Here is a 21,727-nt window from a genome sequence, read left to right as displayed (position 1 = left end):
TCCATAGAGTTGGCCCGACGCTACGCTCGCGAGACGCTAGAAAGAGAGATGATGTTTTTGCCGGTCACGGAGCATCACAAATTTTTGCCGGGAATATGTCGTCATATACTTATGGTCCCCTATAGAAAATTAGATATTTTTGCACGGCCGTTTATAGTCATATATGCTGGTGACTGTTCCATGAATATTTGGTCTAGTCTAGTTGAGTGGAGAAGTGCCATTCAAAACGAGCGTTAACTTTCTAAACAACAATATATTTAGGTACTTACTTTATAATTATTATTGTTTTCAACTTACGGTTACGTGTTCGTGGTATGCACAGAGTAAATCTTTAATGAAATTGAGACATTTTTATATATATACAATTAAATTTGAACTTTCGCCCTAAACCTATACCCGCTCGCATTCCCCTTTTTTCTATTCTAAGTAAGAATCAATTAATAAGTATCTGAATATATGTATGAATAAATTAAATTGTAATTGTTTACATACAACCTGTGAAGTTTGGTTGACAAAATTTGACGTAGGTGCTGTCATATATATTTTTAAAATGACGTACTGTTAATACCAGCGTAATGAAAATGTATTCCGATGAGTAAAAGAAAACATGAAACTTTTTTCAATTTAACCGAACTAGAATGAAATCATTTATACTCATTCGGTTGTGTTCGTTATTTTCTTTAATAATGTGATATATTTTTATTTATTTTTTATGCACAAGCCATGCACCTTTAAACTCTAAATGAGATTGGATCTCCACCTGACATTATTGATTTACCCTATTTATTTTGAGCACAGTTTTACACTGGTATGGTTTTTCGTGTACGTACACTATTTTCTGTCAAAATATTTGTCAAATTTAAACGTCAACGCGGAGCGACCGGCGACACGTCTGCCTCCGATGAGCCGCTCAGGGCGTCTAATCGAAAGGAGAATTCTGACAGCAATGGCGAATGTATGGAAATTTTACGATAGTTTAAATTTAAGGTAAAATTTCTTTGTTGCCTTTGAGAGGAAAAATATAAAAAACCTCAAAACCTGTAGTCCATTTATCTGGCTTTTAGAATCACTTAATGTTATAACTAAAGTATTGAATTTTTTTAACAAAGTTTACTAAACGGCGACATACGTTTTTCTCATTTTAGGTCAACTTTGTGTGGGTTTAGTTATTACACCGTTAATAATTGGAGATTGTGAATAGTCAAAAGTTGTAGACACACTCTTTAAGATAATAACTACATTTATTTTATTTCATTTAATTTAGAAATGTGAGCAGCATTTGTTAAACGCCGAATGCACTTTTCGAGGATTTCGTACGACCCCCTCTTAAGTTATTATAAGAATTATTTTAAGGACATGTTTTTGTACGCCCAAAGGCAAAGCATTAGTGATACCATGTTTATAATTTTATACACCACTGTATACTGCACCTATGTTTTACAAATAAACACTTTGAACTTGAACTTGAAACTTAAATACTTTGACCGCTCATTCCTCGATTTAGAGCTTTTTATTATACGCGTCATACGTAACAAGTCCATATATTTTACAGAAATGTATGTCTTATCCCAGAGCAAATGTCTTTATACGAATACGGACCATTATTAACCCATCTTTACGTATCCTGCCACGCTAGAATCGTAATAAATTCCATTACAGCCGTGAAGCTCGGTACACGGCCGTGGTCCGCATCAAGGCGGGATTCTGTTCCATGAATAAATTTAATGTCACTCACGCCGCCTTGCCAATCGAATATATCATATCGGTTCAGGGCTTCCCTGGCTGACAAATAGGGGCGTTAGGTTTAATGTTAGTCTTAAATCTCGTGATAGATAAATTCATGGAATAATCGGGAGCCCATCGGATGCGATAAAATCAATAAATGATGTTTCCGTTTTACGTAATATCGCACTAAGTCTGTCACCCTTTAAACGTTTGCAGAATACGAACTATACTTGATGCATCGATTGATGAGCCCCATGACAGCTTATATTTATTCCATAGTTCACTGCTGAATGAAGTCGATACAGATGTATTAGGATTTAGGGTTACAGAAACAGAAACGCCTTTCATTTACAGTGTAAATTTCAGACACAATGTCGGCTCTACAAAATGTGGACAAGAGCCTATACTCGTCAATTAGGATTGATGCATCTGCTGGCCTAGCCGAAGTGACAACCGTTAACGCTACAATATGGCGATTAAAACAGAGTCTGGCTTTGTCGCGCCACTATAGGTCTGAGAGCGATAGGGAGAGCTCGCTACGATTACGCTCACAAACCGTAAGTGATTTTTTCGTTGGTTAGGTACCCGCAATCGCATTAATTTTGCTTTAATCTAACCGTTAAAAATGTAACAAAGTGCAATAACCCCCTATACTTCAACTTACTGCCATACAATAAGGTGCACAACTGCTACACTAAGTCACAAGTGCACGATAGGACAGTGCCGGCGCCACGGGCACTTGACCGGGCCCCCACTTGAGCGGCAGGTAGTGAACTGCCTAACAAGCTTGTATTATGTACGACACTGTCTGTTTTAAATTTTTCCCAACGAGATAGTAAAGACGAGCTTGTTTTTAGAATGTCGCTTTTCATATGTAAGGTACAGTGGGCAAATCCCTACTTGGAGGGGAATGTCACTGATCAATTTTTTCCAATATTACACTATTGAGTTTCACATGAACACGCGTGCCCTGTATAACCAGTGGACACTCAATAATGCAAACATTGTAAGACATGGAAAAAATGGATCAGTTGCATTTGCCCCTCAGTCTAAATTGTCCCGCTGTACCTTACAAAACTCTATCTATGTAAATGCAAGTATGAGGGAAGGGTTAAGTACGTACGTATATTGACTGTGCCGCTGTAAGTGGTGGTGGTGTGGGTAAGTGTACGTAATGTACTGTCAGCTGCAAAAGTGCATGGCGAATTTATCAATGAATTTATTCATAATTTCTTCATTCACTTTTGCAGCTGATAGTACCTACAAATTATTTAAACGACTGCCAAAAAAGGAGTGTAGGTATTGCATTTAATAGGTAAATTTAATTTAATTTAATATATTCCAAGCGGTATATATCCCGAAACCTAGTAAAATGTTGCAAATGAGTTTGTAAATCTCTACGATTGATCTTTAGGCCATTTGAGTCTATTTCACGCGTAGAACCGAAAAAGGAGAGAAGTTAATTTATGATGTCATCTTTTTGTATTTCCCACACAAATTACAAAATTAAAACACTCAACTTCCATGCAAAATTATTTTAATTTAAAATAGGAGGTCTAGTGGACGCCCTGTATTGCACCTGACTATAAAAGCAGCGTGTATCCTACCATGCAAAAGATAACGCTAGCTCCGGAGTGATGTTATGGACTAACTTTTTAGTCCGTATTTTTCACAAAACAGTTTAGTTTCAGGAAACGAGGCAGTTCCGCTCCAGCTACCAAGATACCTGCATCTGAATGTGCCCCTTATGGATACTGAAATTACCGAGATGATGTCAAAACTTCCGTATAGAATATTTTATAAGCAGTAAGTTGGAAACTTCTGTGAGATCATAAGATTAAGGGCTGGTTGCACTAAACCGTCTATCTCCGTTATAGCGTTCGTTAAATTTTATTCTATGGGAAGTTCCATAGACGTCTGCTGCGTGACGATGATGTGTCTGTCAAATGTGGTTGATGCAACTGGCCCTAAGGCTGTGGCTTGCGAGGATAACGGTCGCGCGAGTCGCTGTCGCGTCACATGGCATCGCCTAATCATCGATACGTCACCCACTTAAGGCACTAACATAGAAATCGAAGGTTTGATTTCATCGCATCGCATCGCTATCACGCGTCCGTCGTCCACGCGACCCACATGAAATTTTTTAAATTTGGATACGCTTGAATTAGATACTTAGCAGTATTGCACTGCGACATTTACTGTTGACTTGGAATTGGCTGCCCGAATTACATATCAAAGCAAGGGGTAATTTGTGCTGTTTGTGTTGGTGTAGTTTTGAATCCGAACGGTATCTAGAACTAGAACCTACATAGATAAAAACTCTCGTTGATTGTGTTGATCGTTCACCTGCTAATTAATTAGGTCTATTTTATGATTTATGACTGTTTTCTAGTGGATGGCACAGGCGTCAAAATCTGCTTTGTCAAGCGAAATTTCCAGGGCCTAAATGAAGGAAATTGCTGCTTGGAATATAAGTAACTAATTACAGTAATTACCTAAAACGTTAATTAACAACATTTGGACTAAGAGCCCAGAGCCGCCAGACCTTCCTCATTTTCTCAAGGATGAAACTTTGGGGACAATGGCCGACGGGCCGAACTAGGTAATATGCAGACGTTAAACGTCGATACGAACTCTACATTGTCCCAAAGTTTCATCCTTGAGAAAATGAAATTCAAATTCAAATTCAAAATATCTTTATTCATGTAGGCCTAGTTACAAGCTCTTATGAATAGTTCATTACATATATATTATGATAATCTAACCTAATTATCAGAGCAATTTATTGTTGTAAATTATTGTTCATAATAATATTGAGTCTATAATATACAATTTCATATAAAAATAATCGTTAAACAAAAAATATATAATTAGGTATATGTATATATAAAAATACATGTCTAGAATATTTCTAGGAAAAATCCAATGTCCAAAAAAATACAATATTAATTTCATCAACAATAATAATAATAATAATAATGAGAATCTCGTGAAAGCCGAGAAGGACAAGTCCAGTAAGTACCTAGACTTGGCTCACGAGATAACCACCATGTGGGATGTTGATTCAACGATCATTGTCCCGATAGTCGTTTCAGCGAACGGTCTCATAGCGAAGAGTCTCGACCAACATCTTAAGAGACTCTCGCTCGGTGGTTGGATCAAGGGTCAGATGCAGAAGGCGGTGATTTTGGACACAGCGCGGATAGTCCGACGGTTCCTCTCTCTGCAGCCCTAACCACCGGCAGCTTGGGCCCTGCCCCGCTGCTGGCGGCACCCTAGGTTAGGTTTTTTATAATATGTTTATATTTTTTTATTGTTTTGTAAGTGGTTTTGTATTTTACTTTTATATTCGTATTATAAATAACCTAGCCTAAGATTTGAAAGAAATAAAGAGGAATAATAATAAAACGTAAAAATAAGAAACCATTTCGAATAACAATTAATCCCACGTTGTTTTATCATTCATGTAGTCTTGTGTTGTATAATAAGCTTTGGAAATGAGTACACGCTTTACATGATTCTTAAATTTATTAATTGACAAGTCAGTAATATGATTCGGAAGTTTATTATAAAATCGAACACAATTACCCATGAATGATTTTTTAATTTTACAGAGCCGTGTGAAGGGCACCGCGAGTTTATGTTTATTTCTAGTATTTATACTATGTACATCACAGTTTTTCTTAAAATTACAAATGTTTTTATGTACATACATAATATTCTCATAAATATATTGACAATGCACTGTCATTATATTAATGTCCTTAAACTTATCTCTAAGTGAGTCTCTATGGTTCATTTTATATATTGCTCGAATAGCCCTCTTCTGCAGAATAAATATGGTATTTATCTCTGAAGCACTGCCCCAAAGTAAAATACCATATGACATAATGCTGTGAAAGTAACTAAAATAAACTAATCGAGCTGTTTTCACGTCTGTTAACTGACGGATCTTGCTCACTGCAAAAGCTGCAGAACTAAGTCTATTCGAGAGGTTAACAATATGGGGACCCCACTGAAGTTTAGAGAATGAGGAAGGTCTGGCGGCTCTGGGATCTTAAATCAATTGTAATTTAAGTTTAGACCCTATATAACAATATCAGTGAATTCGGCCTAAACAAAGTCTATAATACATATTGTAATATAGGTAGCGATGGTAGAACCGACTTTATTTAAAAAGACTTCAGCGTAATAAAACAAAATGGGGGATTTCTCATATAAGTAATCACCACCAGATTTATCGGAGCAGACAAGTTCTTCTCAAATATCTGAACAAACCTCTATCACCAAGGCTTTAAAGCTCATGTTCAGATATATCTGAGCATTCTGTCTGTTCCGATATATCTAAAGATACAAGGATTAGGTGGACGCGTTTGTCTTCATTCGAAATGTAAGAAGTAATGAAGACGTACGGATCGAGAACAAAACTAATGCGAATGTAAGTTCAAACGCTGAACGTAAATAACTCTGCCGTGTTGTACTTGGAGACTTCGAAGATATACGGATTTGGAAACAATTCTACCTGTAGTTTCTTATGTAAATGTAGGTATAGTATAGGTACTTGTATATTTTATACGGTTGGTAAGTTAGTTATAAAGTGACTAACGGATATATTAAAATTGAAACATTTGTTTTTATAATATTTGCTAAAGAATGACATTTGATAAGTTTATAAGTAGCGATAGGTATACCTACTTGGCGAATAATAGTTTGTCCAAGGACAAGGACCAGATATTTTAGAGAAATTACAGATTAGTGATTACTAGCTCCTTGCCCTGATTATGAGCGACGACAATCTAAGCGCGATCAGGCGATTCGTCTGCTCGTTTGCGATCTAATATCATAAAATTCTTAAAAAAAAGTGAATCAGGATTTTAGGGTACTCTAGACTTTTGTCAGGATCAGGATATTCAATTATTTTGCATGGCAAACTTGTGACGGTCTCTAATGAATTTAAAAAGTTAATTGACATTGATTGATTGAATGATTTCGGTCCAATTTCGGATATACAGGGTGGCTAGAAAAGACGTGATAATTTTTTGGAGAACTTCCTTATTTTTGCCCATAGATTAATTTACGTTTGTATTGTTTAGTTGTCATTGCATCCATCTTGATGATTTTTGGTAATGACCTATGGTTGCCTGATAGATAATGCTTATGCTGTTGTGTGATTTTTATGTACAATAAAGTTAAAAATAAACAGAAAAATAATTAATTCGTTTCAGGAAATTGTTATTGAAAACATGTGTACCTACATATATAAATATAAAAATACAAAATCATTTATTCAGCAAATAGGTCACAGGGGCACTTTTACATGTCAATATTACAGAACATTCATTATATAAATTAATAGGAATATAAACAACTATAAATAGGATAAACATAGTCCTACCCTAATTTTAATAATACTTCACAATTTTAGTTTTACCTTAGCTTCGGTACAGTATTGGTAATTTTATTATTATCTATATCTCACGCAGAACTAGATTTATTAATAATTAGAGATATTACTGTATCCATGAAATATCAATTATATTATTTTATAAACATTGCAAAAATATAACACATTAATAAATAAATTTAAATTAAATTAAAAACTAATCTAAATTAAACTATATCTTAAAACTAACCATAATTAATCTATATCTATATCAAAATCTATATCTAATCATTAATACCTACTAAGTATTTAATACAATACAAGTTATAAAAACCTATAATATTACGTACTTATTTATTAGTATTTAGTAAATGGGAAAGTGTGTATGTCTGTTTGTTTGTCCGTCTTTCACGGCAAAACGGAGCGACGAATTGACGTGATTTTTGAAGTGGTGATAGTTGAAGGGATGGACAGTGACATAGGCTACTTTTTGTCTCTTTCTAACGCAAGCGAAGCCGCGGGCAAAAGCTAGTACATAATAAATTGTTAAAAGAGCTTGAAGCAAATCCTATCCCAGCGATATAAAATAGGCTTAAATCTGGCTCATAAAGTTGTCCTAGACTTGCAAAGTTCGTTATTAGCCTCCCAGGACCGAAGTTATGGCTCATGTTCCCAATCAGTACCATCTGCGGCACCGTTTAAATTAAAAGTAATTTTCTTATGCAGAATTAATTAATGACTAACGAGCTCAATAGAGTTCATCAGGCGGAAGCGAGGGACAGAGACAGATATAGGGAAAGCTGGGAGTGTAACAAGGAAGCATGGGAGTTTGGAGTTGAATGAATTTATGCCGGTCCATTTAGTTACGCGTCAATTTGGCGCGAGTACGGTCGTGTGTGGAAGGTGCTTATGAATCGTGTAAAAGCGCGCGAATTTACGTGCGAGCGTGTGTATTTCTTATTAGAAAACAATTTGTAGCCAATACTAAAGGAACTTTAGAAATAATATTGTGTATTGTCTCAAAATATTATGCGTTTAGTTTTAGTATTTTTATAAACGAGGATAAGTGTCGTAGTGTGTTTGTGTAAATTGGAAGATTGAAACACATGAAGATAACGAATGCCGGGAGCAAGATACATGACATGAGAGGAACCGAAAATAGCCAAGATATCAGGAATAACTACGGCTTGCACAATATTTAGAACGGTAACTATTTTTACAAGTTAATTAACTTTGATATGATTTTATAAATTTTATTAGGTGGTAGTAGTGCATGGTTGATTATTTTTTTATAATCTAAGGAAGTAGATTTTTAAATTACAGATTTAAGAAATTATTAAGGTTGCAGTCGGAAATATTAAAAAAAAACTTATTGACTATACAGGGTGGCATGTAAACATCGTCATTTTTAAAAGTTATAAAATAAGTAGGTAACTCAGAAAATACAGTTAAACTTTTTTGTCGTTATATTTTATACATATACCTTTCTGGTGCATGCGTATATAATTTTTACTTTAATTAAAAGTAAGTACGTATTAAAATAGCGTTAAGTAGGTACCAATATTGTTTAAAACTGTATCTGGGTGTTAACTTAAAATGTCTCCTTATATAAATTAAAGTACCTACCTACTACCTAACTCAAATTAAATAGCATTATTTTGTTTTAACATTGTATTTCTAGTAAAGAAAAATCACACATCTACTTATTAGTAGGTAGGTACCTACCTAAGTTACAACTTACCCTTTCATGTTTTCTGCAAAAATATGAGTTTTTTTTTAAATCATTAAATGGGCTTACTCTTGGCCACAGACTAGCCAAAGGCACAGACGTGGCGTGGCGTGGTGGAGTCTATTATACAATACAGTACTTATATATATCAATAGCCTCATAAATACCCAAAGAGTTCCCTTACATACGAATACATAACGATGTTTATTCAGCGCTACCATCTACATCTCATCACCCGATCTTACAATAAAGAGGAGCCGAAAACTAGGTGACATTAACGGGCCAATATATATTTTTTATCGTTTGTTTTTGTAAAAGTATATTTTGTTTTATCTACTTCAAAGACATTAAATTACTTTAACGCTAATCATTTTTGTTTGATCACCACGTGCGTAAATTTTCCAATGAAAGATATTTACATGATAAATCTTCCCAATCACCTGTTATATATTTTTTTTGTATAGGTGCCTATGTCGCTTCCTACTTTAATTTTAATCTACATACTAGCCGAGAGCTAGCAGAAATTCATAAACTATTGAGTATTGCCATTAAAAAGCAATAATCAACTAAAACAAAAATATGCAATTGAATTCTATCCCTTTTGGAACTCGCTTAGACGGAAATAACCAATCCAATCATACTTCCGGACAATAATTATTAGGCACGACGCATATTCCTCACAAACTTCACAAAAGGGAACTCCTAACAGACTTACTCGCAGCGTCCGCGGGCCGGCGCTAAAGCTTTTTTTATCGAAACTCCTTCCTCCTTCGTCTGCTCCCTAGTGATTTGTAGAAAAAGTTTCGCCCGCACGAACGAGACCTAACCCATAGCGCAGATGTTTATGACCAATAAATATCCACTATATTTTCCACGCGCTATCCGGAATGGCGAAAATTACTTTATAAACTACGAGACGGGAATTGCACCCTTTACGGTGAAAAGTGGCGCTTGCATTTTCTGTGCATAATCAACGGGGAAAGCTTTTAGGAGCTGCTTTGAATTTTGGCGTTTTGAGTTTTTTATGACTCTGTCTGTGCAGTAAGTGCCCTAAGTGCCCGAACTTAATAGGAAGTGACACTTGTTAGAGCACCACCTGTAGATAAGTGCCTAGGTACATAAGTTTGTGCGAATCGTTTAATTACCTACTTGGTATCGTTGGTATTAATTATTCTTCACAGGGCACACTATAAAATATGCGGCTGCGATGTGTGTTCTCCGCTTAAACCTTCATTTTGGAGTTTCGTTCCCAACTACTCTATAGAGGCTAATAGCCAAATAATATATGTACCGTGTCGCAAATGATATTAAGTTTAATTTTATAACAGTTGTAAATTTGCTCGTGCGCCATAAAGGCAGATTGCATTCCATCGGGCGCGCGAAAATCGCTGAAAACTGTTTCGAAAGCACGCCGTGGTCGTATTAACATGGACGGGAGCTGCATTGGGAATTTAAATATTTACTATTGATCAGATATTGCTCGTAGTGTCAGTGTTCTTCGCTCGTAGAAACAGTTCGTTTTTAATATTTATTATGAGAAATGAAAATTAAATTATGAAATCAAAAGAGCTTTTTTAAATTCCGATGCTACGTGAGCACCCCTGGGCTACGTAAGTTATGCGACAGTGCTGCTTTTATAAAGACTCTATTTTTCCTCACAACTTAACGAGTCTGAAATAGGTAGGTACTATACGAAAGAACAAAATCCGATTAAGTATTAAATAACAAAGTCTGTAGGTATTCGTACCTGCCTGTCTGCCACAATTTGTTTCACAAATATATAGGTAATCCAAAATAAGTTTTGCAACGATTTTCCCAGCCTTGACAGTGCAGATGTTATTTTAAACGTTAAACTTTGATGAAATTATGACGTTTACTTAACCCTTGCATAGGCGGGGCTATTAAAATCTTTGCAGGTTTATCTTGGCCGGAATGTATGAGTAGATAATGAATTAAGTAATGAGATATTAGGCTAGAAGGTGTAAAATTTAATAAAACTACATAATCAGCTGTAAAATGTCGGTATTGACAAACAAGTGTATACTTTTCCCATTATAATATGTTGAACACATGGACGATATAAAAGTTATGGCGCCGTAAAAGCGGGCCGACAATCTAATTAGCAGTCATAATAAACATAACAACTATGTGATACATTATCGGCTTCTGTTTAACAATTCATTATTTATGCAGCAAGCTCCAAACATTAATTTTATTCATTATTTGTTTAAAGCCTTTTCCCCTAGACATATGTTAATGTTGCCTACTTAGTAATTTGATTCGATTTTTAACTAGGTACCTACTTATTATTTATTTTATGTCGGGTATTAATTTTTTTATCTGTATTTCGACCAAAAATATATGAACATGTAATGTATAGCTAAGAATGTTCTAGATGGCCTAAACTATCACCTACTTTCGGCTTTGCATCTGGTTACCAAACATCCTGTACATATTTCAGGCGGTCTTCATTTTATAGGGCAATGGCAATCACGTACATAGGGATTAGGGAAAATAAGTAATTTAAGAGTTTAACCTAATTGCTTTTGTTTTATACTAATTTTCCTCAATATTTTCAGATGTCCTAGCAGCGGGGAACGGAAGGAGAGAAAATGGCGAGTGCCGTAGCCCGCAGAAGGACGGGGGCGAAGCGAGGCCGATGCTGGAAGTCGAGGCTCTTATTCCTCGCTCTCGCAATAGCCAACGCTAATTCCCAGGGTAAGCCATCGTCTTTTATTAGTTTATTACTTTACATATAAACATATAGCCCATGGAGTAGGTACATTTGCCTTGCAACAAATGAGGTAGTTCCGTTTATGAGGTAGAAAACTTGATTTTGTATTTTTTTTTACCACTATATTAAAATACTAGTCTACCTCATTTAACGCAATGACACCTTTTGATACAATTTTCATTGATTAATAACATATATATAATATTATGTCTTGCTAGACTTTTTTGTCGTTTCATAAAATATCGATGAATAAAACCAAAACCCCTGCGAATTCATTGGTTCAAAGTCATTGGTTTTACTACAAAAACGTTATATTTTCTTAATTTTCTAACTTCAATCATGAAAAAATATCACTTCTTGAATACTAATTTAAAGTTGTATAAAAAAGGAAAGAAAAATCTAACTAGCTGGAGAAAATCACACCAAGTTTATTCGTAAAACAAGAAAATTGGAATGGCAATAACTTTGAGCATTAAATTGCGCGCTTTGAACCAGTATCCCCATCAGTACCCTATCTCCAATGTAAAAAGGATAGCAATTTGAAGTTAATGGCGACGTTTAAGATTCAAGTAACCCGTGTAATTTATCAATGCTCAAGCGCATTACTATCGTGTAGTTGCTGGGTGAAACGGTGTAATCTAGTACATGAAGGCATTAGTTTAATAGATTTATAATGCAAATTTTGCTTCATTTACTATACAGGGAGATATTTACATAGTAAGCGGGATTAGCTTGTAAAGGAGTGAGTGCACTTTAGTATTAAATTCAATGTCTTAATCATTTTCATGACTTCTTTTTAAAGTCTACTTATGGGTAACAACCCATCTTATCTTATCTTGAACAACTAAATAATAAGGAATAATAATAATAAAACTAAAAATCTAAGTCTAAAGAGGGACTCGGTACTCTAAGTTTTAGCATATACTTTTAAATTTATGTAAGTTTTAGTTTAGTTTTATATTAATATAATTGTATATTTGTTTTATATTTAAGTACGTATGTCTTCTTTAAGTCAACCAGCTGCTTCGACCAATTTCCAGTGCCACTTATGTAACAAAGTTTTTCTAAGCTCTCGCGGTCTCAATATCCACCTAACAAAAAAACATAGGAATTGCCTATCACAAATTGCAGCACCAAACTCAAGCTCAATTCCATCGCTCTGTAATGCCAACTCAACGCACCCAAGCCATCTATACCTCCACCTCAGCTACCTCAAAAATAACTTTCCAGTTATTAAAAGAATTCCTCGCGGTGCAAGGATATGCGTTGCCAATCGCCTGTCTCAGTTGATAGACCAATGTGTAACAGTAAATAACTTGGATACATGGAGCAATCTTCTTACTTTTGTTTACAACACGCTACATGTCACGTCTGAGGACAGACAGCTTTCGTTAACACAAAAAATTAAAAATAATTGTTTTAAGCCCCTGGAATTACCGCTAGAGACTACAGATAAATTAGGCCAAAAGCCCTCTGATTTTAACCTAGGAAAAACAGTAGAAAACAAGATTGCGGAAGGAGATTTGAAAGGCGCTGCTCGTATTTTATTTTCTAGTGACATATTATCGCCGGATACACCCGAGACTCTCGCAGCGTTGCGTTCTAAGCACCCCACTGCCCCCAGCGCTCCATTTTTCTTGGACCCACCAACTGCGATCGAAGAATGTCTTCAAGTCGAAGACAAGGACATAGTCGAGGCAATTTTTAGCTTCAAAACAGGCTCAGCAGCAGGTCTTGATGGGATCTCACCTCAACATCTTAAAGATCTCACAGCGCACTGTGTTGGTGATGCCGGCAGAAAACTCATAGGATCCTTAACTAGTATAATAAATCTTATGTTAAGTGGTCGTGTACATGCCGACATTGTGCCCATACTTTACGGAGCCAATCTAATTGCCTTAACTAAAAAAGACGGTGGCGTGAGGCCGATCGCAGTTGGTTCAACGATTAGGCGTCTCGCATCCAAAATTTCTGGTAGACACATAATTTCCAAATTGCAGCGCAGGTTTGAACCAGTCCAGTTAGGTTGTGGTACTAAAGGCGGATGCGAGGCCGCTGTCCACGCACTTCGTACTTTCCTCAAGAACAGCCAGTGCCAAGTTTTATTAAAAATTGATATCAAAAACGCTTTCAACTCTGTAAATAGAGAGACGCTGCTGACGGAAATCAGGAATAACATCCCAGAGCTTTATAATTACCTCCTTCATTGTTATGCTGATCCTTCCAAATTAATGTATCGTAGCCATGAAATTTCTTCAGAAGTTGGATGCCAGCAGGGAGATCCCTTAGGTCCGGCAATTTTTTGTTTAGCAATCAACCCCATTATTCAAAATTTATCCTCAGATTTCAACGTGTGGTATCTAGACGACGGGACTTTAGGAGGCAGCTTGGAATCAGTGCTTTCTGATCTCTCTCTTCTTAAGTCTAAATTTGAGTCCATAGGGTTAGAAATGAACAGTAATAAATGTGAATTATATATTCACGATCCATCTGTAATACACTCGGACGTAACTGCAAAATTCAATTCTATAACACCTAACATTGCCACTGTCACAAAAGATTCCCTTAGCCTCCTAGGCACTCCAATTTTTGAAAATTATTTTCCATCTTTCATCAATAAGACTGTATCAAAATTTCAAAATCACGCCGATCGCCTTCTAGAAATTAGCCCTCATTCAGCCTTAATTATTCTAAAATTCTGCCTTTTCATTCCAAAATTAGTATACGTGCTTCGTTGCTGCCCGCTTTGGAAACATCAAAATTTACTGCTACCTATAGATACCATGATCCGGACTAACCTAGAGCAGATTCTGAACCTAAAGCTTTCTGATCAATCATGGATACAAGCGTCTTTACCCGTACGGTACGGTGGACTGGGGTTGCGCAAAACCTGTAGTGTGTCACTGCCGGCATTTCTATCATCTGCCCACAGCTCTGCTGATCTCGTAGGAAAAATCTTAAGGGTTTTACCCATAAACTACGAGATCTCAGACTTGGGTGATGCTAGAAATGCCTGGCTATCAGCTTGCCCGGGCCACGACCTTCCACATAATCCCAAATCACAGAGGAGCTGGGATAATGTATTGTGTAAAACAATTTATACCTCCTGTTTAGATAACAGCGAAGGAGCTGAACGCGCTCGGTTGCTCGCAGCCGGCTGTAGGGAGGCCGGCCATTGGCTTAACGCATATCCTTCGCTAAATTCTGGTACACACCTCGATGGGAATACCCTCCGAGTGGCGGTCGGGCTGAGGGTTGGGGCTGTAATTTGTGCTTCCCACAAATGCCACTGCGGGAGCGAAGTGGACCAGCTGGGGCGCCACGGCCTTTCTTGCCAGCGAAGTGCGGGGCGTATGTCGCGTCACGCCGCGCTTAACGACATTATCCGACGGTCTCTTACCTCTGTAAACGTGCCCGCAATATTAGAGCCGACCGGTATAGCGCGGGATGATGGTAAGAGACCCGACGGAATGTCGCTGATACCGTGGAGGATGGGACGAGTGCTGGTGTGGGATGCAACCTGTGTGGACACACTGGCCCCGTCTCATCTTCACGGTACCACAAAGAAAGCGGGCGCGGCTGCAGAGGCTGCAGAGACGAATAAAAGACGTAAATACGGAGGTCTCGACGCCAATTACAACTTTGTTGCTTTTGGCGTCGAGACCCTCGGTCCGTGGGGTCCGGGCGCCCAGATTTTATACAGGGACTTGGCGAAGCGGCTGACTGAGACTACGGGGGACAAAAGAGCTGGCAGCTTCCTCGCTCAACGTATAAGTATTGCGATTCAGCGAGGAAATGCTGCCAGCATCTTGGGCACTATGCCTCAGGGTCCCTCTTTAGACTTAGATTTTTAGTTTTATTATTATTATTCCTTATTATTTAGTTTTCATGACTATCTTATTAATGTTTTATTTTAAGGTAGGTTTGGGATAAAAAACTTTTGCGTTTTCAAAATTTTCTCTGTCACAAATCGACTTAGTGCTTATGTATTCATATATTGGACTATTTCTTAGTCACAAATATAAGTACCTATTGGCCGACGAAAATACGACAAAAATGCGTTGATAGAACATTTTAGGAAAAATACTTAACATAATTTTTTTTAATTTCTAAAAATATAAATTTTACAGTTAAAAATTAAATTATTTAACTCAAGTAAACATATTACTGACCATCAAAATATGCAAAGCCAATACGCAAAGCCAATATTTTATTACAGGTAATAATCGTCATTTACTGCTATTTTAAAAACTGTGACGTATTTTAGGTCACCCTGTATGATCCGGTAGCAGTAATCACTGCTAGTACTTTGTATAATAATTCGATTGCACCGCCGGAGGGCCCTGATTGGCCGGCTCGTAATCTGCGTACTTTCTCCTTAATCCTTTATTAAAATTATACGGCAGTTTGTCTATGCGTTATTAGTGCGCTTGAAAGTGAGCGGAATATGCATTAGCTTAGTACAGTCGCGATCAGGTAAATTTTATTTTGCTTTTTTTTTATTGTAGACTGATCAACGATTGACCCTAGTCACACGTCACACCTGATGGAAAATGAAGACAGAGTATAAGGTGGAACTCGCCGATTCAGTAATTAATATGGACGTAATATAAAATGTTAGAGTGGATTTATATGTTCTAGCACGAATGTATAGATACCAGCTTTTGGAAAAACGTCAGAATTTTTAGATTTTTAAAATTATAAATAATATTTGCCACTGAAATTTTAACTTTTGGTGCAGAGATTAGTTTATATTAAGTATTTTTGAATGAAATGAAACAAAAAAATGCAATTTTATTCCAATTTCCAATTTTATATGATTTTAATTTAATCGGAACTGAATATGTCCTAAATATAGGACCTTGGGCCTTACGACGGTATACCTACATACCTTTTCTTCTGTTATATTCGGTTTTTTAATTGGAAACAGGTAAAGCATTTATTAATTATACAGTCTAGGATGGAGCATGTTTACCCAAAAGATGTGTATTTCGTTATATAAATTCGTTTAAATTTGTTATCGCCCTTTTCATCTTTCTGAGGCTTCCTTGGACACAGACTCTCCAGGGCCTAGAAAAAAAACCACAGTCCCTTACTGTTGCTCGTTAAATTAAACCTCATTGATCATGTTGTTTGCTAAGAATTTCCTGTTGACTGTACTAGACCGTACAATGCAAGTATGATGTATCGCTTCACTAGCAACTTTGGTCGCCGCGTTTACTTTTGCCCGTGATGTATAACTTTGTTGTCGTCTAACTTTATCAAGACACTATACTATGGCTGTTTTCTATAATACCCTTATGATGGCCAGTATAAATGGAATTCTAGGACCTTAACAGAGGCGTATGTATATAGATAAACTTGTATTGGTTTCTATGAAGAGCGTTACGGCAAGCGATTTGGATTACTGTCCTTATCTCAGCTGTGTTGTCGTCTAATGTCATGTTACACTACCTACACAACACAACATGGAACAAGCCACATGCAGTATTTTCTTTGCTTAATGGAAGCGAGTCAACCCATCATAGTAACCAGGCTACATTCCACTTTTATTTCCATGGCAACTATACGAAGTCAAAGAGCGCATCATATACTGGTTCCTGATCGAAGGTTTGATTTGCAAGCTCGCAAGAGAAAGCGTGCAAGCATGCCAGATGTTTAGAGATTTGACGTCAAAGTTGTTCTGAAGGAGCCTTTTTAAATGATATCATCTACTAAAAAGATTATTGTCATAACTGAAATGAACCAAGCTGTCTTTTGTGGGTTGATTAATAAAAACAATGTTGACGAAAGACGAGGACAAAAATAGGTAAGTACTTATGAAAAAAAAAATTCAGGCGTAATCCCATAGATTTGTTAGGCACAGGTACAGATGATATTTTTAGGCACAGGTACAGATGATGCTTTTTAATAACTAACCTAAATATTGAATGAAATATTCGTGAAATAAGTTATTATATAAAAATGTTTATTATGACTGGAAAGAAAGCTGCTTTAATCTCATAACGATGACACTTGACAAATTGGTCGTAAATCTTTTTTTAAAGATCTTTTTAATGGCTATTGTAGTAACGCTATAGCGTTGATAGAACAGGAATAGATCTGAAGCCATTTTGATGGAAGTGTCGCGGAGTTTATTGTACCTACGGGTGTCATTGGGCTTCTGTTGAACATGCGCTACGAGTAGGGCTGCCATCTCAAATTTCGCCAAACCCGGACAAAGAATCAAAAAACCCGGACATTTGGCGTAAATCGCAATTTTTCCCCGGACGAGTCCGAAAATAATATTTACCTTTAATTTTCATTCAGTTATTTTTTTAATTTCAAACAATGTGTAATTTGCAATAAACAATAACAAAAACCAAACAACGTTTTTTACAAAAAAAAATTGTCCCCTTTTAGGGTTATGTACCACAAAGGTACAAAAGGAACCCTTATGATGCGACTCTGTTCGTCTGTCTGTCCGTCTTTCACACTACATATCTGGAGAACTACTTATGCTACTGATTTGAAATTTTTAATAGTTATGAACATTGTTAACCGCTATAAATTGAAAGTATGATTTTATTAATCAATATTAATTAAAGAAAATGGCCAACAAAAAGTGGAGCAAACTCTAAATCTCAAGTTACTGGGTCAAGTGAGAAAAAGCTCAAATTGTACAATTCAAAACAATTTTTTAAATTGGAAAATTAAAAAATACGGCCCCCTCACCCCCCTCTATCTCCGAAGTTTAGCAACGAAAAATTGTGTTATTCATGCTAAATATTACAGGAAAAATAAAATTGTGTCTGTATCTTGGAAACTTTTTTTTTAATTGCCAAAAACTTTTCAACTTTTAATTTCGCCACCCTTTGATTTCGCCACCCGAGATTTTGCGTAAAACATTATCTTTCAAATAAAGCAAAAACTGACGAAATCGGTTAATATTAAAAAGAAATTATCCCTGAAAAGAAATCATACTATAGGTACAGGTCACGCAAAATACTTAGCGAATTCACCGAGAGATGATGGCGCTATACACAATAATGCTCATTAGTACCTATACTTCTTGTCAAGTCATTAGAGTTATATGAGATGAGATTATTTTAACCATTGAAAGTTTGTACCTACGGAGAACCCTCGGTCGGTGGGCGAGTCCAATTCGCACTGGGCCGGTTTTTTATTGTGTAAACAGATATTAGTTAATCAGTCAACTTAAATTCGCAGATAAATTTATTTAAGTATTTACATGAAAAGTGTCCGGGTTTTCCCCGGACACTTCCTGGACTCCCCGCCCGGACGGCCCCCGGACGGCCTCCAAACTAGGACAAATCCGGGGAAACCCGGACGGATGGCAGCCCTAGCTACGAGGGTAATAAAAATTTAAATCGTCCAAGTTGGACAGATTGAAGGAAACGTTAAAAAACATTACAGATAAACTTTGCGATCTTTAAATTCGTGCAGGGAAGGGCGGGAAGATCACTTTATTGTTAGCAGTTTTTTTTTTACCAGGGGCACCTCTATGCCTAACTACCTACCTAAACTTAACTATCGCACTAACTACTATCCCGTATCTGCGACGCTAAACGCCGCTGAAACACAATCTCTATCGCTCTTGCGTATTGGCCTGACAGAGCCAGACTGCATTTCTGCGGCGTTTGGCGTCGCATCAGGCCTACGTCACGTCACTCGCTCGCGGGTGCGCGTAAAGTACCTACACGCTAGCCGTTCATTCGAATAAACAAGTGGCCGCCTGTGTAGTCGCGTGGCACATACCTCTATAAAATTAAGTTAAATAAAGCGAAGGTATTTGTCGTTTTGCGGGCAAGTGAAGGATCTGTTACGTTAGTAACTTATTAATTATCTGTGCCTGTACAGTGAACGAGTGACACAAAGCGTTTCGTTAACGTTATCGTAGCGCACCGATTTGCTATCTTGGATAGGCTGGCATGTATGTATGGTTGGAAAATCTAATTAGTAGAAAAAATAATAATTTTATATTAAGAACAGTTCTTATTGTTATTAATATGAAATTATTAAGAAACTGTTTTGCAACGAATCCGGGAAAAGTCCGACCACTGACAATGTTTGAAATTTGACAAATTCTTCTGTTTCAGATATATCGGCCTGCTGTGCCAAAGCGACTGGGACCTGCCGAAGCGTCTGTGAAAAGGTAAAATTTACTATTTTTAACCGACTTCAAAAAAGGAGGAGGTTCTCAATTCGACTGAATGTTTTATTTTTTTATTTTTTTTTATATTTTTTTTTTGTATGTATGTTACTCGATATCTCCGAGAATCGTGGACCGATTTTCAAAATTTTTTTTTTTGATCGAACCGGTATAACCCCGAGATGGTCCCATTGGCACCGAGTCAGGGTCTGATGATGGGATCCTGGAGAAATCGAGGGAACTCTTCAAATGTTATGGGCACATGTAATGTTTTTAGTCTATTTTTCAAAGGTACACCAGTATTTACGTCTGATGGTAATAATTTTATGTGGCTGAGCTGATGATAGAAGGTCAACTCCTCAATGGTTAGGAGTTAAAGGATAATTCTTTCACTACTGTACATGTATTCGGACTGATACATATAATATCACTAGGAACCACTAAAAATCAACAAATAAATAAACTTTTTAACAAAAAATAAAACCGCCTTCAAAAATAAGCGCGTTACAAAACACGGAGAAACTAAAAAGCCAAAAATAATAAACCTTTCAATTCAGATTTCTTATCGTATTGCAATAAGCTAAACATCCAAATTATAAACAAATCAATTATTTTTGGAGTCGGTACCAGCCTGTGTATGGTTGGGTGGGGCAAACAGGCAATAAATAGCAAGGCGACGAACAGGTCTGGTACCGACTACAAAAATAATTGATTTTTTTATAATTTGGATGTTTTTTCACAAATATATTGTTGCAACAATTATTACGACTTCCGAGTTGTGATCGGCGAAATTGGCAGGACATTCATTGAACATCCATTTCAACCTAATTTATCTACTTTCACAAAATATATTACCCGGTTTTCCATTTTTATTAGACAGTCGGGATAAGTCTATTTTATCGCCGGAACTATTTAAATCAGTTCTTTATCTTCTTTGAAGGCGAATCCCTCCTGCTCAGTAAGCGGGTCATCCATTACGAAATAATCGGCCGGCTACATCTGAAATCGATCTGTGGAAGCTTAAAAACTACCTTTCGGTTTGGCTAAAGCACCCGCCAGTTGATTTGTGTGTGGTGGAAATTTTCTTCTGTGTGTTTACTATATTTTTGTATACTAATTTCGAAGTGTATACCGATTGTATTTGAGAAACAACAACTAAACTAAACATTTGGACAAAAATAACTAAAGTTATTCAGACTTTCGCTTGCGATATTCTATTAGAAACTTATTGCAATACTAATTATGTCTAGGTACAACCTACTTAAGTCTATTTTTTTTATTATTTATTTATTTATTTATTTTAGGAACACCAACAGCTATAAATAACATTATGCTAATTTAAATAATAACACAAAGCCAATTACAGGTATTCACAGATAGAATTTAAATGGACAATATATAAAATATACGCGCAAATTCGCACATAGCTATTGAAGAAAGAGTAAAAAACTATGGCACAAATCTCAAACCGTATTTTTTTTATCCCTAACAAAGAACAGAAAGAAAGACAGAAAAGATGTAATTACAGATTGACTCTGCCAGGAAGCGTGACTTTTCACGTATGTTGAAAACAACCGAAGTAAATGAGCTTATAAATCCACATTAAGCAGACACTTGATTCGTGGACACAATTACTGAGGCATAATAATGTCACGATTACAAACAGCGCGTTCCTCGCACTCGTATCTCGCACTTACTAATACATTACCAACACTTCATTTACGAATTCCTCTGAGTTATTCGCAAAGCTTGCCAAGAACACGCAAGCACTGGCCGGCCGCGAACCATAAGGAAGGTGCTGTGAGCTCAGTCAGCAAAGGTTATGAAAAATGGGGTTACCTAAAATTATGAATATTCATAAACAATTTAGAACCTTTTCTCTGATAACAGTGATAACTTTATTAATTCGATCAGGATTAAGCAACTGTAAACAAAAACAAAACCTAAGCGGATGTATCTGCTTGGCTCCGCTGATCTGCTTCTGTTTCGATTCCGTTCCGTTCT

The 21,727-nt window shown here is 36.5% G+C and overlaps 1 protein-coding gene across 4 annotated transcripts in view; it reads left to right on the top strand.

The window, feature by feature from the left end:
* LOC125231458 (reversion-inducing cysteine-rich protein with Kazal motifs) overlaps nucleotides 1-21,727 on the top strand; it is a 66,391-nt gene that overhangs the window by 12,822 nt on the left and 31,842 nt on the right. For 2 of the 4 annotated variants that reach the window (XM_048136928.1, XM_048136924.1), the window contains exons 1-3: nucleotides 7,989-8,314; nucleotides 11,417-11,555; nucleotides 19,671-19,726. In XM_048136928.1, the coding sequence (XP_047992885.1) occupies nucleotides 11,450-11,555; nucleotides 19,671-19,726 (162 nt within the window). In that variant the 5' untranslated portion in view covers nucleotides 7,989-8,314; nucleotides 11,417-11,449. Of the gene's footprint in view, nucleotides 1-3,512; nucleotides 3,532-7,988; nucleotides 8,315-11,416; nucleotides 11,556-19,670; nucleotides 19,727-21,727 lie in introns of those variants that run through there. The other 2 variants (XM_048136925.1, XM_048136926.1) reach the window with 2 other exon arrangements.

The sequence above is a fragment of the Leguminivora glycinivorella genome, chromosome 11, assembly GCF_023078275.1.
Source record: "Leguminivora glycinivorella isolate SPB_JAAS2020 chromosome 11, LegGlyc_1.1, whole genome shotgun sequence".
NCBI lineage: Eukaryota > Metazoa > Arthropoda > Insecta > Lepidoptera > Tortricidae > Leguminivora > Leguminivora glycinivorella.
This window is presented reverse-complemented; position numbering and strand designations above follow the sequence as displayed.